The sequence below is a fragment of the Sciurus carolinensis genome, chromosome 4 (genome assembly GCF_902686445.1).
Source record: "Sciurus carolinensis chromosome 4, mSciCar1.2, whole genome shotgun sequence".
NCBI lineage: Eukaryota > Metazoa > Chordata > Mammalia > Rodentia > Sciuridae > Sciurus > Sciurus carolinensis.
In genome coordinates, this window is record NC_062216.1 from 65035424 (window position 1) to 65062774 (window position 27351).

Below are 27351 nucleotides of genomic sequence, written 5' to 3' on the forward strand. Positions count from 1 at the left end.
ACTTAGATGATCCAGGATAATCTTAACATTTCAAGATCCTTAATGACATATTTGAAGTCCCTTTGCCATGTAAAGTTACACATTACAGGTTTTGGAGGTTAAGAAATGAGCAACTTTGGGAGGTTATTCTGCCTACCAGAGATGCAAATTATCAAAATAGATACTCAAAGAAATGAAATATCTGAATAGGCTTATACTCAATAAAGAATTGGTATTTGTAGGTGAAAATCTTCCCACCAAGAAACTTATAGGCTGAGACGTTTTCAGACTTTAGTCTGTCTAATATTTATGAAAGAAACAAACATTGATTCTTCATATCAAACAGAAAAATTACCCCAAAATTATATTACATTCCTAAACATAAAAACAAAAGCTATAAAATTTCCAGAAGAAAACAGAAGGACATGTTTATAACTTTGACATAGGCAAGAATTTTTGATAGGACACTAAAAACATGAACAATAAAAGAAAAAATTAGAAGAAAAAGTGTTTCATTAAAATTAAAGCCTTTGCTCCTCAAAACATGTTAATAAAAAAACAAACCACTGACTGACAGAAAACATTTACAATACAGATGTCTGACAAAGACTGCTTTCCAGGATATATAAAGAATCCTTACAACTCAATAAGAAAATAAACAATACAACAGAAACAGTTGACAAAGGAGGTATATGTAAGCTGCTAAGTACACAAGAAGATGCTCAGCAGGATTAGTTAGCAGGAAAATACTTATTAAAACTACATTGAAATTGATATAACTATGTATGCACTCAAACTGATTTAAAAAGGAGGAAAATACCTAAAGTTAGCAAGGATGAGGAGCAGCTGAAGGTCGTATAGTGCTGGTAAGAATAAAAAATAGTACAACCACTGTGAAAAACAACTTGGCAGTTTCTTAGTAAAGTAGAAATATACTTTCATATAATCCACCAATTGCAATTTTAGGTTTTTACTCTTCAAAAAATATGTGAAATATATGAAAACATGCATGCACACAAAGACCTGTCCTTTAATGATCATAGCAGCTTTATTTAAAAAAGAACAGAAGTAGAAATTGGTAACAATCAAAATTCTTATCAACAGGTGAAGAGATAAAGAAATTGTGGTATATGTACTGTGAAACTTACTCAGAAATAAAAAGAACAAACTAGTGATATTTGTAACAGAATGGATGAGCCTCAAAAACATTATGTTGAACGAAAAGAAAGACACGCTGGCTGGGGGTGTAGCTCAGAGGTAGAGTGCTTGCCTAGGAGACTCTGGGTTCCATCCCCAACAAGGAAGGAAAGAAGGAAGGAAGGAAGGATGGGCAACCGAGTCAGGTGTGGTGGCACGTGCCTGTAATCCCAGGGACTGGGGAGGCTGAGGCAGAAGGATTGCAAGTTCAAAGCCAGCCTCAGCAATTTAGTGAAGCTCTAAGCAGATTAGTGAAACTCTGCCTCAAAATAAAATGTAAAAATGGCTGGGAGGCAGTTCAGTGTTTAACTGCCCCTGGGTTCAATCCTGGTACCAAAAAAGAAAAAGAAAAATAAAGAAAAAAAGAAAAGAAAAGGAAAAATAAGGGAGAGAAAGAGGGAGGGAGGAAAGATATACGTACTTATTGTATAATTTCCATTAATATTAAATTTTACAGCAAACTAATATGCATTGACAGGAAGCAGGTCAGTGGTTAACTGGGGCGAGAGAAATTGACTGCAAAAGAGATTATTTTTTGCAACGATGGCATTTTTATTGTAGTAGTGATTACATGGGTGTATTATTTGTCAAAATTCATTGAACTGTGTGCTCAAAATGAAAGCATATTAGTGTGTATAGATTATGCCTCAATAAAGTTGATTTTTTAAAATAAAAGATAAAATTTTAAAAAACAAAAACATTTGGGTCCCATTCCTAGTGATTCCAATACAGCAGAATTGATATGGGGCTCAGCTATCTGCATTTTAAACAAGCCCCATCAATAATTATGCTCCACTTATAAAAATAGTATGGTCTTTCCAAGCACCCAATTCTTGGACAACCAATCAACTAGGCAAGCAAAGAAAAGTCAGAAGAAAAGTGTTTCTTGTGCCTTGTTCCATCTCCAAACTTCATTCTTTAGTCGGAATATCCTCTTGGGTACTCTGATCTCCAACTGTTGCCTCAGCTGTGGATACACTTGAATCATTCATTCTTTACAGAACAATATTTGCTAGGAAAATAAATGGAAGAAAAGCAAAATAAAAACTCATTATAAATGCAGAGTAACCAATTTATTTGCAGAGAACAAATTCCTTCTCACAAGATCATTCACCAGGTGGGCTTGGCTGATGCAGTTCACTGGGTATGTGATATCCATAAATATACTTATCCTGGGGGAACACCAGTTGGACAGGGAATCTGATGGGCCACCTGTGTGGAGAATGAAATAGCAGAACATCAAATACACTAAAATCACCCATAGTCCTGCTTCCTCCTCATCCCACTTCTAGAAAAGAGGAGAGAGTCATTACCCTGCCAAATTAGATGAAACCAAGGGTCTATTTTCATTCGTTGGTGTTCTTCTGCTACCTGGCATATCTTCCTCATCTTCTGTTTCCCTGCTCTGCCAACCTGTTGAAATCCTTTCTGTCCTCATGGCCTGGTTTGAATACCACTTCCATCAGTATTTATCAGATTCCCCATAGTCAGAGGAAATCTCTCCCCTCTGAACTCCTGTAGCACTTGACTTGAAGAATTCTTGCAAAAATCTTAAACTTTACTTATCTCTGTACACTCCATACATATTGTATTAGATTGTGATATACTTGATTGTAGAAACTATAACCTCTGACCTAGGCTAACTGTAGCCTGCAAACATCCTAGTACATTCCTTTGCACTTAGTGGGTGTTTTACATGCAATTATTGTAGAAATGAATAAATGATTTGATCCATGCTGATTCATTTCTATGAGTTTTTGCTCATGCTGTCCTCCCTTCCTGGAAAGCCCTTCCCACCTCAACTATTACTTCCTCCAAGAAAACTACCAGATCCCTAGATTGTTGGCTCCTACAGCACCCTGGGCATATCTCTATTTAACCACTTACCACCACCACCATATGTCAAAATTAATTATTACCTGTTTTACCTACTTATTCATAAGCCGGATATTCCATCCTTATCTTACTACCACCTACCCCAGTGTTTGCTAATAGCATGCACTTCCTAAAATTCGAACAGAATGATCTATTCATAAGTTTCTGGAAGCATTAGCCCATGCCAGGGAGGGGCTACTTTATTTAGTTTGTGTTCCTATTAGACTGGTCAAAACTGCTGGAAAGTCTCACTCCCAGAGAAAATCCAGCACGACTTTCTGGCCCGTAGTTTCTACATAGCTGAATGAAACATGTTTTTCCACATGTTTTTCTGGGGACCCTTAAGTCCCATGATCCTGCGTTCGAGGGAATTCCCAGAAGAATAGATTGTGGTGTACAAAAGAGGTGAGCGTGGCCTCTCCCCGCAAGGTCTTTAAGAAGGGGCCCCAATCTCTGGGGTGACTGGACACAGGAAAAAGAATTTCGGGACCCATTAGAGTTCCAAGCCTTCCTCTCCTTTAGTGTATTTCTTCTACCTATGCCCTTGTCCTCTCTTTTCTGCTTCCTCGTTCTCCCAGCCTCTTCCTCTTCCTATTTCCTTAACTGTTTCTTTTACCGGTCAAGCTGCACTGTCCCAGTACCGCTGCTTGTGTTTCGCTCGCTTTCTCTTCCTCGCCAGTCGTATTTACCTCATCCATCTCTATCCCCTTCATTTGTTCCGTTTCCTCACCCCTGCTCCGACCCCTGGGGTCACACGCACATTCTCTCACTCGCCTCTCTTCTCTCCTCTCTGCCCTGCGGGAAGCAGAGCCTCCTCACAAGCCGAGATGTGGGAGGGTGGGTGGGACCTGGCGCCGCGGTCCCGCCCCTTGGTGCGTGTGTGAATGTCTGTGTGGCGGTGACGCGGCACCGGCAGCAGGCAGGGGAGGGAGGCCGGGCCCGCCTGAGAGGGAGGCGAGCCGACCGCTGGGGCTGCTCGGCTCCTGCGCGCCCTCGCGCTCTCCGCCGCCTGCCGAGGCGCTGCCAGGGCGCAGGCGGCGGCGGGCGGCATGGAGAGCCTGCTGGAGAATCCGGTACGCGCCGTGCTATACCTCAAGGAACTCACGGCCATCGTGCAGAACCAGCAGAGTCTCATCCACACCCAGCGCCAGCGCATCGACGAGCTGGAGAGGCGTTTGGACGAGCTAAGCGCCGAGAACCGCAGCCTGTGGGAGCACCAGCAGCTGCTGCAAGCACAGCCTCCGCCTGGGCTCGTCCCCCCATCATCAGCCCTGCTGCCGGCTCCCTCGGCCACCGCTCCCACCGCGGCCCAGGAGCCGCTCCAGGACCACGGACAGCTCCCATCCACCGCGCCACAGTCCGCGCCCGAGCAGCCACAGCTTCAGCACCACGGACAGCTACTGGTGCAGCCCCAGCCGGGCCCCAGCAGTAGGGCTCACTCACCCCAATCACCCCACCAGCACCCGGTGACACTTGGGGCCGTCGCTGACAAGGAGAAGGAGCGTCCCCCGAGTTGTTGCGCTGCCGCCGGAGCCCTCCTTCAGCACAAATCCCCCGCCGCCCTCGGCAAGGGCGTCCTGAGCAGGAGACCCGAGTGAGTGGGGAAGAGATGGGGACTGTTGGGAGGAGAAGCAAGTGGGTGTGAGGAGACAAGGGAGAAATCGGATGCACGCAAGAGTCTAAAGGACTAGGGTAATGTGAAGTGAAGGAGTGAGAAGATGCCTTGGGGTAGAAGCGTGTCAAGGAGATTTGGGGGAAAAGAAGGGAAGGATATCAGTGTTTGAGGTTTTCTGGATATTGGAGCAAAAAGGTTATTGAGACTATCTTTGGGGGCAAAGAAGCAAAGAAATGGATTTTAAGTGACTGGGATATTGGGAACTGGCAGGGTTTAAAGGGTTCAAAAGTGGGAGGATGTTTTGATGAAGATTAAACTGAAGAAAAGAGAACCATTGAAGGATTTAAGTTAGGAAAAAAATTGGAAGGGAGTTCGAGTAGAAAAATTATTTAAACTGAGTGAAATATAAAAAGACAAAAGGCTTGACCAAGAGGTTTGTAAAGAGCTTTTGAAGGGATGGGTCAGATAGTGTATCATTGGAGTACAGAGGAATTCAGGAGGTAGAGGTAAAGCTGAAAGGCAGGAGTGATGTGAAAAGACAGGGGATCTGGAGACAGGGGAAGATAAAAGGTGGGAGAAAGCATTTCCCAGAGGAGTGAGATGGCTCTTTAACTGATGCAGTGGGAGTCAAAGCCAGGAGTGGCTCATTTAGGGAAGCTTACTCTGCTCTAGTCTGAGTGGCCACCTTTCTTCTGAATCCCTGCAGAGCCAAAAGAGTGCAAGGAAACAACTCATCAAGCCCATGGAGGACTCTGTTATAGCTTGAGGATTCAGTCTGGTTATAGCTTTTTCCTCTGACTCAAGGAGGATATCTGTGCAAAGTGGTTGGCAGTTGTGGAAGGGGAACAATGATGAGGGAGACAGCTGGCAAAGAGTTGTTATTTGGATGTAATGCTGCATCTTTTAATCTGTTATGACTAGTGATTATGAACCTTATTTCCCCCAGTTATTTGCTGATAACTGGAATCTCACATTGGTACCAAGAGAAATGTTAACCATCTCCAGTGATTCAAGGACCTCAAGCTTTTTTCACTCATGAGATCCATGAACTAGGAATGTGGGAAGAAAAGATGAAGGGGAGCTAAAATATCTTCTCCTCTGTATCAGGAAGTCTGTGATCATGTCAGTTCCCCCTCTCTGATTAAACAGGTGATGAAAGAACTGCATGAACAGCCCTGGGGAAATCATTACCTGGTCAGCACCTGGCTCTGATGATGATTATACTAAAGGAATGGAAGGAATGGGGTGGGGGGAGGTAGAAGGAGGGCTAGGAATCTTAGCCTCATTCAGTCTCAAGTGTGCTTTATGTCTGGAGGATACTTGTGAAAATTCACTGTATTCCTTAAAAACTCATTTTTCTCCCCAGCATCCCCCCGTCTGCTGCAAAGCTAGAGGAGGTGGGTGAGGACATGTTAGTTCAGAAGGTATGTTTGATCAGAATCATGGGATCTAAGGGGTAAAGATCTAGAATGATTTGGCTTGGCAGATCTGAAATATTTGATTTAAGCCTCAAGAAAATAACAACTTTCTTTTTCAATCCCCTCAATGTCCCACTTGTCCTCTCAGTTTTACGGCTTTTCTTTCTTATCTGACATAAAAAGCAGAAAGTCAGTTTTTCCTCAATTCCCATGGCTCAGCAAAAGGCAAAATTTTCCTGAAATATTATGTGGATTTTTCCCCAAATACAGGGAAATGAACTATTCCATTCCATTCCATCTCCTTGGAGGCACCAAGCTTCCTGATAATTGTGATTCTTCATCTGATTTCTCTCTTCATGACATTTGGGGTCTCCCTTCTCTCCCATTACACCCCCCCTTTCTTTTCATCTCTTCAGGGGACTGTGTGAGCAAGAAGCATTGATGACATATCTTTTTCTTGCATGATGAAATATCTTTTTCTTGCATAAAGACTTTTCTGGGGCCCTCACAGTGGTTCAGAGAGCTTACACCTTACGTCCAGATGCTCCTGCTTGGAATCCAGGGACTTAGAATTCACCTGGATTCTTATCCAGCCTCACATGTCAATACCATGTGATATCCTTATCTATCCTTCTCCCCTGCCCTGCTTTTGCTTCTCTAAAGAGAGCAGAACAAAAATAAGAAAAAATTAGCATGATGGAGGAGAGTGGAAGTTGTTGGAAATCTTTCACTTAGATAGTGCCAGACACTAAGAGGTTAATAATGCCAGTAGCTCCTTACTTTCTCCAGAGCCTCAAGTGTTCCCCCTGCTCCTGAGGCCTGGATACCCAAAGACAAAGAGAGTAGGGACATACCTGCATCACCTCTTCCCTGCAACTCTCTTCCCCTAGATGGAAGCATTCACATCTTTGCTGGTGGGATAACTTTTGGACCACCTGTTTCTTTCCCCATCATTTTGCCTAACATCAACCCAAGTTTCCCATTGAAACTTGGGAAGGAATCACCATTGCTGACTATGTGTTTAGCCTCAACCTGTTCTCTACCCATGGTCCCCATTCTGGATGTTTGTCCTCCACACACACCTCTCTAGAGTGCAGGGCTAGATGGAGCCAGTAGGTAGGGAGATATCTCCATGGATAGGGTAAGGTAGGAAGAAGAGCAGAACCAGAAGCCTTCTGGCGGTTATTTCTCCAGGGAGCTCCCTGATGAATCAGTTCTCTACAAGCATGCTGTAGCAGGAGAAAGAGATCATAGAGAGGGCTTTGGATCATATTCTGCCATAAATATTTTCTCATTCCTCTCTGCCTCATTATATAGCAAGAATGTGTCCCCACTAAGGTGACTGAAGAGAGGATGAGGGTTTCTGTGTTAGATGTATTGTTTCACCACACAGTTTGTATCTTATTCCCTTAACTCCTCTTCCTGAACAATTTCAGGAGAGACAAGAGCTCTGGAAAACCTGGGACTACAAAATAATGGATCATTTAATTGCCACCTGATCTGCATTACCGTGTGACCTGGCTTCTCTCCCTCCTTTATCTGAGGGACATACAAAGGAGGTGGCCTTGGAGGTCAGGCTAAGGAAGAGATGATGTGGAGGTGGGTCAGCACAGAAATATTGTGGAAGAAAAACCCTCAGGGGGTTAAAATTCTTTCTCTGAATGCTTCTCGACTCTTGCTAAGCTCTGGCCCCCACTGCTTATGCTTCTTAATGAAAGCAGCAAACATAGCTTCCTCCTCTTTATTTTTTCAATCAAGGCTCACAGCATCTATGGAATTGATTATTATCCCTTTCCTGGCTGGAGCCAGGTCTTAGCCTGACCTGGCAAAGTCCCCTTGCCATGGAAGCACATGACCCTATCTAAAGTTGCTGGCTTCAGTGTGACCACAGCTTCTCTGGGCACATTTGCCCACCTACTCAGTCATGCATTTAGAGTGTGGATACTAGTGCTTGCCTGTGTCTACACACCCATAAGCAGATGATTACTGGAAGTTAGGTAAGATTCTTGTATTATACTTCAAATTCATCTTTTACTCCAAGCTCCCTATCTCAATGTGGCTGCAAAGTCTGAATGGCTTAGTAGTTCCTGTCTTCTCTCTTTCTTCCTCCTTTGTCTTCCTTTTATACTCTTCATCTCCTTTCCTCTTTTCCCTCTCTTCTGTTTTTTCTCCTTATTCTTTCCCTCTTTCTTCCCTTTCCCTTGAATGCTTTCCCTCTCCTTTGCTTCTTTCTATCCGTCACTTTCACTTAAGCTACAGAGTAGTCTCTTTCCTCTCTGCATTTATTCTTTAATCATGAAATAATTTTTTTTGATGCTGGGAATGTCACCTGGGGCCTGTGCAAGCTAGGAAAGTGCTCTATCACTGAGATACACCCCCATCCCTGCATGAAATAAATCTTGAGTCATCTTTGGAGCTCCTTGGTCTAAGGCTGGCTGGAGGCTGGGGATGGCTAGAAGATCTCTAGCTTCTAGCTAGATGTGGTTTTTAGCCTGAGTTGTCTAAGACACTTACAGCAGCTGTTTCTGCTATTATTGAGTTAGGTTTGTTTGCTTGAATATGGCAGCTCCTGTCTGGTCCACCCTGGAAGCTATTAAAAAAGTGTGAAGGTCTATCAGTCAGCCAAGTAAATGTATCAAGCGACCGTTCTATTCAAAACCCTGCACTCTGTGCTGTAGAAATATAGGAAAGAAGCAAGTGGTCCTTGCTGAACCCACATGAGACACATATCTGGAAACATTTAAAAAGTATAAGCATATTTCAGTGATCTGAAGCTACCCTCTATCAGAATAGCACAGGGTAAAAATGTCTCAAGTTCAGAGACAGAGGTTTTCTTGGTTGGAGTTAAGGGTTCATGTTAGGGAACAGTAAAAGCCAAGGAGAACTAGAAAGGAAACAGCCCAGATGATTCAATTCCCAGAGATACCTGCATTGCATGTAGATATCATTCCGTCCTCTGATGGTACAGTTCCCCTCCTCTAGTACCTTCCTGACCAGGAAAGTCTCAGCACACAGGGAATCTATCTTGTGTCTAGAAGGCCTGAGGAAGCATCATTCGGTCAAGCCTCACCAATCCTTTTTGTCTTCTCCTATCCTCACCAGGAAGAGGACTCCTATCAAATAAGTTGGAAAATGGGGCCAAGATGAAGGCTTATTGAGAGGAGGGATTGTCTCTCTTTTTGTTCATACCTGGAAGCTGGTGCAGAGTGGATGCTTGTAAAGATGTGCTATCCTCTATCTTTCCAAGGGCCTGGACTGCTGTTCTTACCTTCCCTTCATCTGAAAAGAACACAATTTTAGAAAAACAGGTCATTTATTTGCCCCTGGGAAACCCCTGTGCCTTTCTCCACTCCATTTTTCTTCTTTGACTCCCCTGGGCCCTTCCCAGTCCCCCAAGTCAACCCCACAGGGCCTTATGAAGGCATCCTGGCACATTTTCCCCTTGGCCCAAAATCAAGAGAGAGGAATAGCAATTGGTCCTGCTGAGAACAGCTGGGCCAGGGTCTGGAAAGGGGCTCAACTCTTGAATTTAAATCCCATGTAAAGATTTTTAGACTAACTGTTCTTGTTGGGGAGCCCAAAGATTTTTTTCCCAGTAGGGTTCAAACACACTCTTGGCAGCTCCAGACACAGGGTAGCAGCAGTTTAATAGGGGACACTCTCATTTTGCACCTGGCAGATGCCCAAGTGTGAGGCCATCTGGCAGGGTTTCCAAACTTTGGGCCTTTGCAGCAACTTCTTCCTCTGCTTCTGGAAAAGCATGATGGGCAGGTTCTCACAGAAGTGGCAAACGGTTTCTTGTTTCCATGGAGGAAAGGGATGGTCATCTTCATTTCAGGTGATGAAAGCATTAACCAAAAGAAAGGGAATCAGGAGTAAGGTGAGGGAGGAGCTGGACTTTTTGACTGAAAGGAAATTCTGGAAATCATAGAATCACAGAACTTTCAAGATCTAGGTAGCCAAGAACATTAGCTTTGGGGCAATGTTCTTACCTGGGTAAGAATTTCGTTTTATCATCTACCTGCTGTGAGACCTGCTGTTCATTATTTCCTTTCTTTGAGCCTGTTTTTTCTCATAAAATGAAAAATAATATCTACTTTACAGGATTGTTTTAAAACTTAAATAATATCACTTTTTTGGCATTGTTCTGAGCACACAGTAAGTGCTCAATACATGGCAGTAGTTTGACATATATAAAGCAGGGTCTAGTAAAGACAGGAGGCTCATCTGACAGCAGAGCAGCAATAGAGTATTCTACCAGGTCACCTTTTCACATGTGCCCCTTTCTCATTTATTCTTCTGCCTCTGCACAATGGGCACCCAAACTAATTCAGAGACATGAATGCTGAGCTTAGCTTGAAAAGCAGCCAGGAAGGACAAATCCACCACCCCTTAGTGATCCATACTGAGGTCTCACATCTTCATAGCTGGCAAAGGATTCTTTTAAGCCCAACTAAAATATTTTCTGTTGCATTTTAAGGTTATTTCTTCTTCTCTTAAGAACACCAAACATATCTGAGTTTTTACTAATGCCATATAGTGATATGAGGGACGCCTACCCTGTTTCCTAAATTGGGAAACTAGTCTCCCTTAGGAAAAGGTATACTGACCTGTCAAGGACAAAAGCGAGGAGTAAGGGGAATGGAATCTGAACCCGGAAAGCATCTCCCACTTCCACAAAAGGAAAGCTGAATCCCTTTCTCCAAATTGTTCCGTTCTGAGGAATTAAAAGTAGAGCTGCTTTTTGCAGCATTTGAGGTCAGAAAGTGGAGAGAAAAGCAGGGAGAAACAGAGAAAAGAAGACTGATGTGCTGTGGGTGCTTTGAATTGTAGTGAGGGGGCTGGAGGATTCTACTTTGTTCGGTCAGGCCTGAAGAGTAAGAGTGTTCTCTTAAAGACTTTTCTTAGATGAGACGCATTCTAGGGAAAAAAAAGAAAAAAATGGGCTTCAAAAATTCCCCTCCATGATGATTGTGGGTATAAGACCACTATGCAAAAACTATTAAGAATATGTGTATGTGTGCCTGTGGGTGCCTGCCTGTGCGAGCGCATTGGGCCTGGGTAAGACGGGGGATGGGCTGTTTAGCTGTTGCTCTTTGCTTGCAACATCTAATCTGGGAAGGTTATGTAACAGATGATGTGCTGAGTGGTACCTATCCTCCCCCACGGGCCGGCTGCTGTGGACAGAGGGCATGCACACAGCCTGTCCAAGTCCCTGCCCAGACAAGGTCCTAGGACATGTGCTGGCATCAGAACATTCCCTCTACGCCACAGATGCAGAGACTGAGAACTTTAGGGGCTGGATCAGAGTTCCCCGGCCCTTCTGGGGAGTCAAGCAAATGTCAGACCTAGATGGATCCTTAAGGCCACTTGATCCAAACTTCTCATTCAGCAAATGAGAGAGAGAGGGGGGAAAGGCCTGCAAAGGCAGTGACTGGTGCTTCTAAACTTGTTAGTGGCAGGAATTAGGTTTAGAACTCAGATTTTAACACTTTACCTAGTTCTCTTGGCCTTACATAAAGACAGACCAGAAGAGCTAGTCAAGGCTCTTCGATGGGTGTGCAGGACCAAACTTACAGCTAGTAATTGGGACTTAGGGGACCCAAGGAGGTTCCTCTGCCTTCCAGAATTTCTCACCTGTGCCAATAATTCCACAGTCAGAAATTGCTTTGAGTAATTCAAGTTTATCTCCTTGAATAAAATGCAAATTCTCCTAGGACAGAAGGAAAAAAAAAAAAAAAAAAACATTTAGCCCTATCAGTTTTTCACATTTCAGCATGAAAGCATGTATTTGGGCATTTCCCAGGGCAAGGCTTGGTGAGAGAGGAGGATACATGGCAGCACTGGTTGACTACAGGCCAAGCCAGAAAGCTCATAAGGAGCTAAAGGGCTCATGAGGGAGACTATTGAGCCTCTAAATGTGTCTTTATTTTCACTAAATTTTGCAAAGAGTTGGAATTGCCTTGGCAAGGAAGGGGAAGTGACACAGGGCATTGCATACTGACTGGTTGTTATTTGGGCTGTACAAGGGATACTTCTCCAAAGAACTTTGTTCATGTCTAAAGTCACAAGAAAAGGAGAAAATAAAGAGGCATCATGGTGCTCTTTTGCTTCTTTCTAGGGTCTTTACATAATGTTTGGGATACCAAAATGTCCCATGACTCTCTTGGGGTTTGGTATGGGACAGGAAGTTTTGGCAGGAAGGGTTGGCAGGTGGTAGGGGTTGGTGTCCACAAGCCTGAAGAGAATGGGAGATGAGAGCCAAACTCAAGACCTAAGTGCTTGATAAATACTAATTGAATAAATAAACTCATAATTGTGTGGGGCCCAGGCAGGCTCATGAATTATGGAGTGGAGGGAGAGAAGGGTATGGTATCAGGGTTGAGAAAGAGCTCTGCTAGAGGGAGCTTCCCCCAGGAAATAGGTTGCACTTGAGCTCAACAGCACAGCTCCTTTCATGTGTGGAACTTGGAGGTTCAGCTGTTCAGGTTGGTAGGGAAATAAGGGGGATGGTGGATGGGGGGACTGCCCATCCCTGCTAATGACATACACCTCAATCCTACACGTGAGCAAGAGAGTTCTCCTTTCCCCCTGTCCCAGTCTCTGAGTAGTCCCCTGGCCTAGAAAGTGCATTAAGAACAAAGCTAATGTTTTATCTTAATAACACACACACACACACACACACACACACACACACACAAACACACACAAACACAGCCTGTCAGAGGTTGGACAAGCAATGGACAATGGGTCTATGAGGATGGGAGGGAAAGGAGGCCCGAATTACAGCCTTGTTTCTGGAGGAAAGAAATGGGCTGGGTTGTGGGTCACTGGTAGAGCACTTGCCTAGCACGTGCAAAGCCCTAAATCAATCCTCAGCACTGACAGAGAGACAGAGAGAGAGACAGAGACAGACAGAGACAGAAGACAAAGAGCAAGGTGGATTCTGGTCACGATGATTCAGCCTGGGAGACAGAAACAACCAGCACCCAGGGTGCAGGCCTCTCTATCAGTACCAGCCTTGTTCAGGACATGTCAGGATCTTGATGGGAGGCAAGTGGGTATGTGTATGGTATGGATGTTTGTGACTGAGAGGATATGGCGTACATGTTGCTGACTTGGGCTGGGGTGTTGGATGACAACACACCCCATACCACAGGCTGTGTAGGCCTACAAGCAAAGATCAGCGTAGCTTTATCTTTCTGTCCTCCAATGACGCATAGTCTGGTCACACTGTCAGGACTCCAGGTGCCTTCTCTGCATGACATGTTTCATCTCTCTTAGCCAGTTCCTCCTGGGTCTCCTCCCTATAAAATGGGGTGAGTCTATTGTCCACACCCATCCTGCTACCAGTACCCCCACTCTGTCTGGAACCCCCAGACCAGGTTCCAGAGGAATGAGCCCCTAGGCAGAAGGCTACCTAGGAGGATGGGCGGTTGCAGCTGGTGTGGTCTTGGATTCTCTATGGAGGCGTAGTGTTTGGAAGCTCAGGTACACTGCAGCACGAAGCACAAAAATCTGCAAAGTGGTTTTCTATGGCCAGGGCCTGCTGCCAATGATGTCACAAGGCTTTGGACATACCAGGTCAAATCAGCATTCTACCTACCTTCAATCAGGAATGCACTCTCTTATCTCAGGCAGAGAGGCAAGGGAATTCCACAATTTTTTTCCTTGATGAATGATTTTCCAATCTACCACAATTTTCATTCAATGTGTCAATTTAACATAATGATTAGTTTTAAAACAACAGAAACAAAAAATCTGAAAAGCGGTGGGGAATTTCTTGCTCGGGCCTAGTTTCAGTATTTCCTGTGCATAGCCTCATATTTACAGAGGCCCTGGATGCTTCCAAACTGGCACTTTGTGCACCTTTGACATTCTGGATGCTTCTTACTAAAGCCCATCAGGGAAGACCAAACGGATTTCCAGAGCAAGTAGAGGCTGTCTTTTCAAGCAGCTGGACTTTGACCCAGAAGCCAAGACTGGTTCTCATGCTTTCGCCCTCCCCGATGGACCCCCAAGTAAACCTCTCCTCTGCGCAAGGGGGACAATCATTTTCCTTTTCCTTGTCCCTCTACCGCTAAGTCTGTGGTAAAGCACAGATTTTGGGGGTTGACGCAGCGGTAAAGGCCTGGTTCTCAAGTGAAAAATGCCTTCTACATGACAAAAACCATAGGAAGGAAGCCCAGGATAGGAGACTGAAGGAGACTCTGACTTAGCTCTCCCTTTCAGAAAAAAACTGTGGTAGACCCCCGTGCGCCCTTCAGCAGGATGAGGTGAATTCTGCAGAGGATTCCAGCTCTCAAGTACCCCGGAAATTTCCACTGGACTCCCTCTGGTCATTAAAGCGTAAAACCCAGCAGCAGCAGGAGGAGAGCGCTCGGGATCTAACCTGTTTCCTTCCTTCCCCAACCTGACAGGGACCTCGCTCCCGCTGGTCCCCTCCGCAGCCTCGCTTGCCCCAGTCTCTGGGCAAGCCTGGGGAAAGCCCTTCCTCCTCCGGCCGCGCTCCTGGGGGCTGCTGGCTGGGGAGGGAGAGCCGAGTCAGGATCACGGTGTGTGGGCGGCTGGCAAGCTGCTGACAAGCAGGATGGGATCTCCCGGCCCACGCGCCCCCTCCCCGCTCGGTGCTCGGCAATCCCTGGCGGGGGCGGGAACGGGGGCGGGCACCCCCGGCACGGGAAAGCCGCGCGCCTCCGCCGCCCCGCGCGCCCCCGCTGCTGAGTCACGCGCTCGGGAAGTGCCGTCCCCTACCAGGCGCAGCACCTGTGCGCTCCGGCCGCCGCCCGCTTTCCGGGCGCGGCGCCGCGCACTCTCCCGCTGCCCCAGCATCCCGCCCAACCCCCCGCGCGGCTCCAGCGTCTGGATGTGTCTCGTCACCTTCCCCCACCCCCGCGGCCCTCTCCTGCTCAGCCCGGAGTGCACGCGCCGCCGGCCGCCCACGGCGTCTGGGAGCGTCCCCTCCCCGCGCGCCGCCTCCGCTCACCACCCCAGGCTCCTGTGGGGAGATAAGCGGGTGTCAGTGCCGCGTCACCGCCTGCCCTGGCGCTCGGGGCTGAACACTGGGCACGCTTCTTGCCCGGCCTCCCTAGGCCTCAGCCCACGCTGGTGTGAGTGGTTTCCCTTTGGAGAAAAAGGGGAAATTAAGGTGGGAGAGGCCAAGGAAGTCAGGGATGAGGAAAGTATCACCGAGTTCAGCTTTTCAGCACCCACCTCTTCTGGTCTTCTTGTACCCAAGACAGCTTCTCTGCTATACAATTGCAGCCCTTTTGTCATTGTTATGTTTTGTAGACTCGCAGTTGTAGGATTCCAAAGGATCTTTGGCCCCGCCTGTGATGGATCAGGAAGTGTGGCAGTGGGTTGGAATCTTAACTAATTCTGTGATCTTGAGCAGGGATAGCTTCGGTTTTCTCGTCTGTAAAATGGGATCCAGGAATAGAACCCACCTTGTGAGATGGCTGTTAACTTTCAGAAGGAACGCCAATGAAGCATCAAGCAAGTCATGTGCATAGTGAGTGTTAAAAGTAAGGTACTTGCTGTGATTTGGGAACTCTTTCAATGGCAAGGACTCGCCAGAAAGGAGATTGGTTTTTTTTTTGTTTTTTTTTTTTAATGGTACTGAAGAGGTTGGAGCCCCCAGAGCCTCAGGCATCTAGGCAATCACTCTCTACCGTTGAGTCACACCTCCAGCCTCAAAGTACCTTTTGAAGATAGAGTTCTTGTTCCCCACTCCATAGGGCTCAGAACAGGACTCCCTTTTAGGTTTGACAGCCCTTCAAATATCTGAATAGTCATCCTTCCCTCCCTTCCCCTCCTGCCCACCTTCCTGCCCTTGCCATCTTCACTCAGATGAGCACACCCAGTCCAGCACTTCCTGCTCCATATTGCTTGGTGGGTGCTTCTTCCTCACCTCAGTGACAGCTCTCTCAGAGCGCAGTGCCACCAGCAAGTCGGTAGCCCAAGGGGAATGACCAGATCAGCCTGGACAGGGACAGGGAAGCACTGCCTCAGCCCCAGCTCCATCCTGTAGGTTCTGGGCCCTGCCTAGCTTGCCTTGCTGACTGGGAACCGCTGGCTTTCTCAGCCCGGGTCACAGGGGACCTATCCAATACCTATCCAATGTGATGTCAGTTGCCATTTGCTGGGACTTTTCACACAGCCCTGTTGTTTTGCATTTCCCCAATCTGATTGTGTTCTTTTTTCAAATTGGATTCACTCTTTTCAAATAGATAACGTATGAACATAGATTTAAAAGATGCAGGACTTTACAATGAAAAGTGTCTCGTCTAATCCTGTTATCTAAGCGCTCCAGCAAGCACTGTTAGCAATTTTTTATATTTCTTTCCAGGGGTTTTTGATGCACAGTCAAGCAACTTGTGTGTGTGTGTGTGTGTGTGTGTGTGTGTTTACACAAATGGTAGTATACTATCTGCTGTTCTGCACTTGAATTCCCTCCCCCGTAATAATGTAATGATCCCTCCATATTCAGTATAAAAAGAGCTGCCTCATTCTTTTAATAGCTGCAAAGTATTCCATTGCATGGTTGTGAATCTATGTTCCTCCTGCTGGGAGTTTTGGAAGGCAAGCTCTGGTTATCCTGCCTATGTGTAACCATTCATGGTGGGCTTTTCTGAGAGTCAAGGGCTTGGGGGATAGGCAGATATTGAGGGGCTCCTTTGGAGATTGTCCCTCCAGTTGCTGAAATGCTGTAGACATGGGTAAATTGCAGTAGAAATGAGATTCAGATACTGAACAAAATCTGACCGTGCTTTTGTTTCCTGGAGCTCCCTTTGTGGTCCGCAGGCTTCAGGTTAGGGAAGCCCTCAAGGTGTTATAATCTTGTTCACAACAAGCTGAAAGCAAATCCTAAAACCCCACCTCCTTCAGGGAGTCTTCCTGAATTGATCTGAGAAATAAGATGATGCTCTTGCAAAAGGTAGTTTTCTTCTCTGCTTATATATATATATATATATATATATATATATATATATTTTTTTTTTTATGGCGTATGCATTCTTTCATTCACTTAATAAATATTTATTGAGTTTCTACTGTGCCGGTTACATCTCCAGGCACTGGGGTACAGCAGTGAACTAAAATCTCCTGAATCCTTTCAAGAAGTTTGTGGACCAAAACATAAACAAAATAATGAGAATTTATAATGCATCTGATGGGATAAATGCTCTGGAGCAGAAAAGGGGGCCTGGGAGTATAGGAATTTGTGATTTCAAACAGGATACCCTGGAAAGGCCACACTGGGAAGATTAATACTAGAGCAAAGGTCTGGAGAAGAAGGGAGTTTTTCCATGTCTGGGGAGAAACCTCCTGGCAGAGGGAACAGCCAGCACGAAGGCCAAAGTGGGAACTAGTTTGGTCGTTCCAGTTCCCAGGAGTGCAGAGAGAGTAACCTTAGGTGAAAGCCGAGACTGATATGGGGTGTAGGGAAGAGGAAAGGGTGCAGGAGTGGAGCAGATCTTGTGAGACATTCTCAACTAGGATTTCCAAATCCACCAGACTGTGTATGGAAATGTGGGGACATTTTAGACGTCACAATGGCTGATGGACTTGGTGGAGGCAGAGTTGCTCTACTAGCATTTAGTGACAAGGGCCATGTCAAACTTTCTATAGAGCACAGGACAGTTCACATAATGAAGAATTTTCCTGCCAATGAGGCCAATGTTTCTTGTTAAGGGCATTGGAATCCACTGTGAAATGTTTGACTTCTACCTTGAGAAATACAGGGAACCATTGGATAATTTTGAGCAGAAGATGCTTAAAAGGAACTTTGAACATTGGATTGAGAATAGACTGAAGAAAGAAAGAAAAGAGAGGGCGGGGGTTCAGGCAGAAGGTTGGCACAAAATCCAGGTAGGAAATGGTTAGTAGCTCAGACCAGGATAGTAGCAGTGGAAGTAGTGATAAGCCATCCAGACAACTGTACTTCCTGAGGGATTAATGTGTGTATGAAAGACAGAAAATGAGGATGAGTCCAAGGTTTGAGCCAAAGTCACTGAAGAATGAGATGGGGAACTCTTGGGTGTTGATATTTAGGAGGTCAAGTTCAAGATGCCCATTAGACATTCAAGTGGAGATGTCAAATGGTATTTGGGATGGCTGGGCATATAAATCTGGGTTGGTTTTTAATCTTTAAGACTGCATAACACTACAGAGGAGTGAGAAAAAAAGACTAAAGAGAACCAGAGGCAGAGTCCTGGAGCACACCAGTGCTGGGAGATGGGGATGGTGGCGGAAAAGGGACGACCAAAGGGCAAAAAGAAAAACTTGGAGAGCAGAGGGGTTTCCAGGAGGCAGCAGTGAACCTTAGAGTCAAACACTGCTGACATGTGGAGTAGCAAGAGGAATTGTTCATTGTCTTCAGCAACATTCAGGCAATTGGAGACTTGAAGAGCAGAATTTTGTCAGAGCATTGGGGTGGAAGCTTGATTAGTATGGGTTAAAGAGAGAAGGGGAAGGAAGATTAAGAGACAAATCAATTAAATGTAATGTGTGGACCTTGATTAGCTCCTAATTCAAATGAAGCAACTGGAAGAAGACATTTTTCAAGGCAATTGGGGAAATTTGAAGAGAGACAAGACATTAACTGAGATTAGAGAATTGCTGTTAGGAAGGTATGAGAATGATACTGTTATTATATCTTCTTAAAGTTCTTACTTGTTACAGATACATTCCAGGTGAAATTATATTATTTCTGGTGTTTGTTTTAAACTACTGTAGCAAAAAAAGTTGGGAGGTAGAAGATCAGCAAAAGTTTCCTTAGTAATTTGTATAAAAGTTTTCTCAGATATGTGGAAGCTACTCTAAATAAGGAGGGGGAAAAAAGAGAGAAAGAAAAAGGGAGTGAGAAAGGGAAAGGATGGGGAAGCTCCATCAAAATGATGGAAGACTGGTGGACCAGATGAAGAGGACTGAGGGAGAAGAGATGGGATAAGGGAAGAACAGGAATGAATCAAATCTAACTTTCCTATGTGCATACATGAATATACCACAGTGAATCTTACCACCATGTATATCCACAAGACACCAACAAAAAAAGAAAAAAAAATCTAAACGTGAATAGCAGAAATATCAGTAGAGGAAAGGGAAAGGAAAGCAGGAAGGGGAAATACTTGAAACTAATGATATTTATATTTCACGCTTTTTAAATTATGTCAAAACAAATCCTGTTGTATGTCTAACCAAAAAGAAACAATAAAAAAGTTTAAAAGTATAAGAAATCGCAGTATTGAGAGGAATTGTAGAAAGTAGGTATAGAAAACTCTGATGAGTTTTACTATGAATGGGGGTTGTAAATGAGGTAATAACTGTAGTGGAAAGTGGTTCAAGATGAAGGATTATTCTCTAAGATGGAAGAAAGAAGAACACATTTGCTTCTGCAGTACATCAGCCAACACCATGTATTGACCCTTCCACCACAGGAAAGACTCTATTCTGAGCCCTGCAGGGAAATCTAGAAAGACTCCCATATGAAGTGAATCATTTAATTACTTTAAGTACAGGGGAAATACAACTATGTGCTTATAATGGGCTAGGCACTGTGTTAAGTGTTTCACAAAGTTTTTTCTCAATATGTCCTAAAAAACTTTATTAGCTAAGCTCTATACTACATTTGAAGTCACTTGTCCCATTCGAATTCAGGCTGTATGGATCTAGCAGTTGGTGCTTTTGGCCTCTATTCTCCCTTGCCTTCCTGCAGATGACTGCAGTTGCGTGCATCCAGATTTTCCAGGGGAGTTTTTTCCAAATGCACTTATCCTGGCCTCTGCCCTGGGGACTGTCACTCAGCAGGGGGCCGGGGAAGAGGACAACGAAGTGTGCTTTAAATGAAGCTCTCAGGGGATTCAGATGCAGCTCCCTGCTTAAAAACCATTAGGATAGATCAGCCTGAACACATTCCTTTATCAACGCATACACAGACATTCACACCACTGCTATATGCAATTAGACTAGCTGGAGCTGAAGGGAAATTTTGAAATATGATGCACTGCTGTACAGGAGGGAGGAGAGGAGAGAGAGGGAACTGAGTATTATTGTTATTTCGGGATGGAAATTTTTATTTAGGCTCCTCAAGGGCAGAAGTCATGCACATACTCATTTAGCAAGTATTATGAGCACCTACTGCATTCCAGCACTACTGTCCACACAGGGGATTCACTGTAAGCAAATCAGACAAAGACCCTGCTATCATAGAGCTCTGATTCAAGAGAAGACAGACACTAAACAAATAAATTTGCACATATGTAATCTATATTCACAAGGATTGAAAGAAAAGGAAGGGGATGACCCAAAGGAGGGTTTTTTAAAATTGTTGTCATTGTTTAGGCAGTGTTAAGGATGGAACCCAGGTCCTCACTCATGCTAGGCCAGCAACACCCCAGTCCAGGAGGGTTGTTTTGATAGGTAGGACCTCACTTAGGAGATGACACTGGTGCAGAGAGATTAAATAAAACAGGCAGTGGAGAACAAAGGCTAAGAGCACTGACTGCCAAAACCACACTGCCTGGGTTTGAATTAGAATAAGCATCCTTTTCCATGAGGAAAGCATTCCATGAAAGGGCTCTGGGCTGGAAGAAAAGCATGTGTCAAAGAATCCAAGAAGGAAAGGGTGGCCAGAGGGGAACAAGAAATGGAGACAGCAAGAGAGGGGGAGAGGAGTTGGGGTTGGAAGGGGCTTTCTGGAGGAGTTCCTGGGTGGGAAGCTCATGCATGATAAGTCAGGGGGGTGGAGACCCCAGCAGGGGAATGATGTCATCCACTGCTACAGAAAACCATTCAGGGGCTTGAAGGGCAGAAAAAGGAGACTAGCTCAGCAGAGATAGCACCAGAGAGAAATTCATAATCGTCCCATATTCACTCATTTATTCAAACTTTCTTTAAATATCCATGTACTTAATTTCTATTGTGTTAGGTATTTATGCAAATTTGTTATCTCATTTATGGACACAACCCTGATGGGATGGTATCATTATTCCTGTTCTGAGTAACTGAGGCTCAGAGAGGTTAAGGTGACCCACCCGAAGTCCTGTAGCTAAAGTGCTATTCTCAGGAGTCACATGAAAGCAATAACCTATTATACCCTGACATAGCTTTCCCTACTCTAGGGGGAGTCCCCTGTGGTGTGGAAAGTGCTTCCCCCAGGCAAAGTGTAGTCTGGGACACATACCAATATTCAGGGACAAAAAGGCTGGTGGCACCATGCCCATACAACAGTGGTTCATGTTGTTTCAGCTCTGAACTTGACCCTTGGCCCACTCATCTCTGTCATGCAAGGCAGGACTGGGCTAGAGGACTGGCAGAATGCCACGCACATGTAGCTGCAAGATGGATGGTTTTTAGGTCAGCATGGGGCATCAAATCCCTCCAGAGCCCACATGATTAAAAGTGTTCACATAGAGGACGAAACATCCTTGGCCTCAGCCCTGTGTGTGTGCACATATGCACACACACACTGTTGTATATATATAAAAAAATGTGTGTATGTATCTGTGCATGCAAGGGTGAGTGTGTGTGCAGGCACATGTATGCACATGTATGTGGGCAGACTTGTGCATGCATAGGTTTGGAGAGTTTATATTGAGTGTAAGACTGGGAGTTCATTTAGGACCTATGTTCATTTTTATGAGTATGCCGAATGTGTGCTTGACATAAAGTATGTATGTTAAGGAATGTACGTGTGGATGTGTTGGGCACAAAGGGGCATGTGTGTATGCTTGTATGTGTGAATCTTTGCACATCCAATAATGAACAGGTATGCTGAGTGTTAGAGTTCAGCTGATTTACCAGAAGCAAACAGGTGTTTTTGTGGGTATGTGAGTTGGGTGGATGCCATAAGCACAGGTTAATGGAAGCTATGGAATGGGGTTGGCTGAATGAGGTTTGATTTCTGTCTAATTTTAAGAACGTGAGTGTGCTGTGAAAGCAAGACTCCTGCATCCACAACTCAGAGACCACCTCCTCTGCCGATGCTAAGGGAGCAGGTGTAGTGAGTGTGGGACCCAGAGGCAAGTGCAGCAGTTAAAGGGGAATGGAGGTCATCATACCTCCCTTAGCCTTAGTTTCCTATCACTAAAATGGCATTAATACAATAATAATGATAGTAACTAATAGATATGTTATTAATTATATTATTATGGATACACCATTAAACACAAGATTCTTCTTGGGGCATTCAAAAGTGTCTTGTAAACCAGAAAGTCTGCACAAATACAATCATTATTCATCAAGACTTGCTCTCACCATTCCTGGTAAAGCAGTGCCACCCATGGTCCACTAAAGATGGGTTAGTACACGGTGTGCACATGCCGTGTGCTGCTCTGGCCTTGAGTAGTAAAGACTTGGTGCAAAGCAGCCTCTGGGGCTGCCATGGGTCTGACAGCCTTGATCTGTCCTCTCAAGCCAGCTTCACTCAACAGCCAGGCTGAAGTCTGCCAGGTAATAAAGAGGTCTCTTATGAGGGAAACTGGCAAGATGCAGTGACAGCCCAGCTCTGTAATTCATGCTGTGCTGCCCAGTCTGGCACCAGGAGCCCTCCTGGCTCCCTACAAAGAATGCTAGGGTTCAGTCAAACTCTCTTGGAGTTGGACAACTACATGATTCCAGGCTTGTTGGGCAGGAAGGAGAGGGGGAAGCATGGAGCTGGAGGGCTGGGAAGGAGCACTGATTTGTGCCTGCAATGGGCTGCATGGTGAGTATGGAAGGAGGAGGGGGCTGGGGACCCCTGACAGTCATGTTACAGACTGGGTTTTCTCCCCAAAGACTGCCAAGCTCATGCCAAGGCTGTGTGATACTAAACAAGTATCTTAGTCTCTCTGAATCTCCTCTTTCACAAAATGAGGATTACAATGAGGTGATGTGTGGAAGGTGCTTGTACACCGCTCTGAGCATGAGGATGAGTAGGTCAGTGTTTCTGTGGTGTGTACTCATGCTTTTGTTTGCAGGCATGTGAGTGTTTCATGTATGTGCATATCTGATTCTCCATTTCTCCCCAGCACCCTCAGGAATAGGAACTTACTTATGCATTCTGTCTACAAACAGTATCTGCTCTATGCCACATACCGCGCCATGTCCTGTACTAGATGTAAAGATGAATTGGTCACAGAAGTGTTCTGGAAAACGCATTCCAGTATAGAGAGATATGACATGCATATAAACAGTCATCCAGCATAGAAAAACTTGATGTTGCAGCCTGTTAGTACATCAGGGACGCCACCAAGGGAGCTCAGAGTTAAGTGCTCTGGCCCAGGTAGGGTCAGAGGCCAGCAGAGCTTGGAGGATAGGCCCAAGGACAAACTAGGGAAAACTTTCCAGGAGAGATGCCCAGCCCTGGTCCCACAGGTAGTCAGAATTTGGATGTCTGGAGTTTGGAGGAGCCTGGAATCCCTGACTGAGGCTTCCATCACCCTTGGTCTGTTTCTTAATTGTAAAATAGGGATATGGATCCAGGTTCTGCTGTTCCCACATCATTATTGCAAGATTTTTGAGTTTGTAGCTCCAGGCCTGGGAGAAGTAATTGAGTCTGGAAGCAAAAAGTGCTAACTAATTGGGCCAGGCACAATACTAAACACTTTAGATACATTAATTCATTTACTTGTCATAAAAACACTTTGAGGTAGATGATGATGATAATGATGATGATGATGATGATGATGAAAATAATATGCTATTAGTGTCCTATTTTACATGTAAGGAAACTGTTCAGGTAGGTCAAGCTACTAAACAGAAAGTGGCAAAACAAACTTTGAACTCTGGACTGCCCGAATCCATATCAGGGCATACCTGGGTACAGACATTTTCTTTCATGCTTGCTATGCGCTACACTTTGTGCTAAGCACCAAAAGGGTTATCTTGTTTGACTTCCACAATAGCCTGATGACATCAGTTCTTTGATGGCCTTACCTTTATGAAAGAAACTGAGGCTGAAGAAGCTCAGATAATCTGCCTGTGAATCCACAGTCATTGCAGTGGGAAGATGAGACCTGAATGCAGGCCTTCCTGAGTCCACAGCCTGCTGGCTTCCTGGAACCCTGCCATTTCCTGTGGTTTGAGAAGAGGCCTCAGTGAAATTCCTTCCTCAGAGACTTTGTGGTTCCTCCATGGACTCCAAATGGAGGCATTCCTAGGGCCAGAGGCACAACCACAGTATGATATGAAAGCTTGAACAAACCAACCCCAAACTTAGTGTCATAAAGCCACTCCCAAACTTAAAATACAGTTAAGCATCTGTTTTGCTAAGAAATCTGCAATTTGGACAGGGCTCATTAGGGGTAGTTCCTTCCCGATCTACCTGGCATGAGCTAGAGTGTCTTGAATAAGGCTGAAAGACTTATTCTTTAGGATGGTCACCAAATGGCTGGCAGTTTGATGTTTATTGTTGGTTGCTTTCTCCATAGTTCTCTCCATAGAGTTGTTGAGACTTCCTCCCAGCATGGCAACTGATTTCTTCTTATTTCCATGAAAAAAAAAAAAAAAAAAAAAAGAAGAAGGAGGGCAGATAACTTTTCTGGAAGTCAAGAGAAGAGGTGTTTCAGGAAGGAGGTTTTGGCTAACAAAAACTATAGGGAAGTCAAATTAACTAGGAACTTGGGTCTAGCAGTCAGGAAGACATTGGGCACGTCCCTGGGGAAAGTTCTATTGGAGGCCTTGGGGAAGAACCCAGGTAATGGCCAGTTGGTTGACGATAAAAGTGAAAGGAAACTCCTGCAAGTGGTAACTCTTTCTGGAAGTGACTGAGGAAGGATGGAGAGAGTCATAATCAGGGGAGAAGAGTTGTGGGGAAAGAATATTTTTTGGAATGATTTGAGCATGTTTACATGCCTATAAGAATAACATTATTGAAGAGGGAGGAAATGGGATGAAAACAGGATGGGGCATGAAAAGACATGAACACCTCTCTTTCAAGGTCAAGGGAGAGAAGCAAGGGTAGCCCGAAGTCAGACATATTAACAATAGCCTCCACTTATTAAGCTAAGTTGTATTGTAAATGCTTTATGTGTTTTAATTCATTTCATCCTCATACAATCCTTTAAAGAAGTTCAGTGGTTCAGACGTGGTTTCCCATCAAAACTCATGTCAAAGCTTGGTTCCCAATGAAATAGTATTGAAAGGAGGTGAAACCCTAAAGAGGTGGAGCCTAGCAGGCAGGATCATGCCCACCCTCCTAAAGGAATTAATGCTGGTCTCAGAGAACTGAATTAGATCCCATAAGTTCCTGTGAGAGCTGGCTGTTATAAAAGAGTTAGTTTGGCCCCTTCCTTCTCTCTTGCCCTCTCACCATGTGAGCTGTACCTCGAATGCACTCTGCCATGTGATGTCATCCACCATCTTTGACTGTATTTGGGAGGCTCTCACCAGAACTGGTGCCATGTTATTTGCACTTTCTAATCACCAGAGTCATGAGTCAAATTAACTTCTTTTCTTTATACATTACCCAGCATTGGAAATTTAATTATAGTGACACAAAATGTGAAATAGACCCCTTTTGAAATTAAAAATTCCAGTCAAGGAAAGGGAGTGTGGGAGGGAGGGAGGAAGTACTGGAAAGTGATATTGGCCAAATTATATTGTTATATTGTGTATTGTATGAGTGTAAAAATATATAACAACAAATTCCATAAATATGTAAAACAATACTGCACCAGAAAAAATGTAGTAATAAAAGAATTTTTACTTGAAAATTCAGAAAAAATATTAAAAACTCCAAGTTGTTTTAACTTCTATACTTCCTCTTACTGAGGATGGTGGCTGAGGGGCTTCCCCTTGTCCCTCACAGGTACCCGGGGGAATCTAAGACTGTGACATGTTTCTAATTAACATAACCTAGCTAAATCTATGTATGTATATCACCTGGCTTTTTTTTTCCCTATAAATCAAACTGCTTCTGTGGGACTGGCAAAGAAGCCAGTTGCAATCTAGTTGCTTCTCCACAGTTTGATCAAACTGCATAAAATTTATGTTTCCTTTTTCATCATTTGCCAATTTCTTATGCAGTTGAATTCAGTTAGCTGGGATCCAGGCAGTTTCCCTGACTGGACTGCTGGTAACAAATGGACATCCATTTCATCCTCATACAACCCTTTTGAGAAATTTAAATATGATTTGTCCCTGTCAAAATGTGCATCAAAGCTCCATTCCCAATGTCCCAGTTTTGAAAGGTGTGGGACATTTCATTCCATTTTTCAGATGGGAAATGGAGGCAGAGAAGTTAGGAAGGATTACTCAAGAAGGGTTCCTACAAGCAGTGAGGAAAGGAGGAATAGAACACTAAACTTGGCTGGACAATTTGAATATCAACAGGCCGATAGTTTCTGTCATATGCACCCCAGCTGCTGGAACAGCTATAAACATGTACCTCATTAACAGTCAGATTGCACCACTGAGCAAAGGAAATCCAGACCTGAAGGAGGAGATGGGGGACCCAGGAGAAGGAAGTCAAGAGGGTATTCTGGTAGGCCTCTGTTTGCAAGCATGCTGTGGTTGCTGAGTTCCTCAGTGGCAGAGACTAATAATATCAACAATCGTCATTATAAGATTTTGCATCTGTTCAGGGTTTATTATGTTTCTCTCAAGGTAGTTTCACATTTGCAGTCTTACCGAATCCCCACAACTCAACAAGATAAACAAAGCAAGACAGGAACCTCACTTACCATGACCTTACCCTCCTGAGGCAGAGCAGCAGAATGGGGCCAGGTTTCCTTCTTCAGCCCAGAGCTATTTCTGACACACCTCCTGGGCACTCCCGCTCAGCCCAGGCCCTGTTTCCCCAATTCAACCATCCACATCCCCAATTTTCTCATTGTCCTAGTTTCTGGCCCCCTGCACTCTGTTGGCTCAGTGATGAGCCATCTGGTCTCTGAAAATACAATCTAGCAGTTGAAAGAAGGAAAAACACAGTGTCTTTCTGCTGCTTGGAAGGGGGTTAATAATTAGGTGATTCAGGGGCAAAGGGTGGAGGGAAGTTGAGAAAGAACTGATTCTAAAGCCTCTTGAAGTAGTAAGAAGTGAGAAGGGAAAGAGAAAGATTTTGGTCTTTTTGTTTTTCAATGAGTTGTGTTAAGGTACAGTGACAAACAATAAAAGTCACCTATTTTCAGGGTATAGTGTGATGAGTTCTGATGGATGTCTGCAGCTACATAACCACTATCTTAATCAAGATAAAGAACATTTCCATCACCCCAAATGAACCCTTGTTCCCTTTTGCCATTAATCTTTCCCCTCCCAAGCTGCTGAAACTTACTTTATGTCACTATAATT

At 44.7% G+C, this 27351-nt stretch overlaps 1 protein-coding gene and 1 long non-coding RNA gene across 7 annotated transcripts in view; one reads left to right on the forward strand and one right to left on the reverse strand.

Moving 5' to 3' along the window:
• Positions 1 to 1778: 1778 nt before the first annotated feature.
• Positions 1779 to 4132, reverse strand: LOC124983440 (uncharacterized). Of its 2 annotated transcripts, none has more exons than XR_007108437.1 (4): positions 3741 to 4132; positions 2490 to 2617; positions 2291 to 2388; positions 1779 to 2188 (listed from the first exon to the last, which is right to left on the reverse strand). It is a non-coding gene; the product is annotated as an uncharacterized LOC124983440 (long non-coding RNA). The 2 variants fall into 2 exon arrangements; XR_007108438.1 differs by having other exon boundaries at positions 2279 to 2388.
• The window catches only part of Iqsec3 (IQ motif and Sec7 domain ArfGEF 3), a 103728-nt gene continuing 80344 nt past the window's right edge, over positions 3968 to 27351 (forward strand). For all 5 annotated transcript variants that reach the window (XM_047550721.1, XM_047550723.1, XM_047550722.1 and 2 more), the window contains exon 1: positions 3968 to 4645. In XM_047550721.1, the coding sequence (XP_047406677.1) occupies positions 4101 to 4645 (545 nt within the window). In that variant the 5' untranslated portion in view covers positions 3968 to 4100. The remainder of the gene's footprint in view (positions 4646 to 27351) is intronic.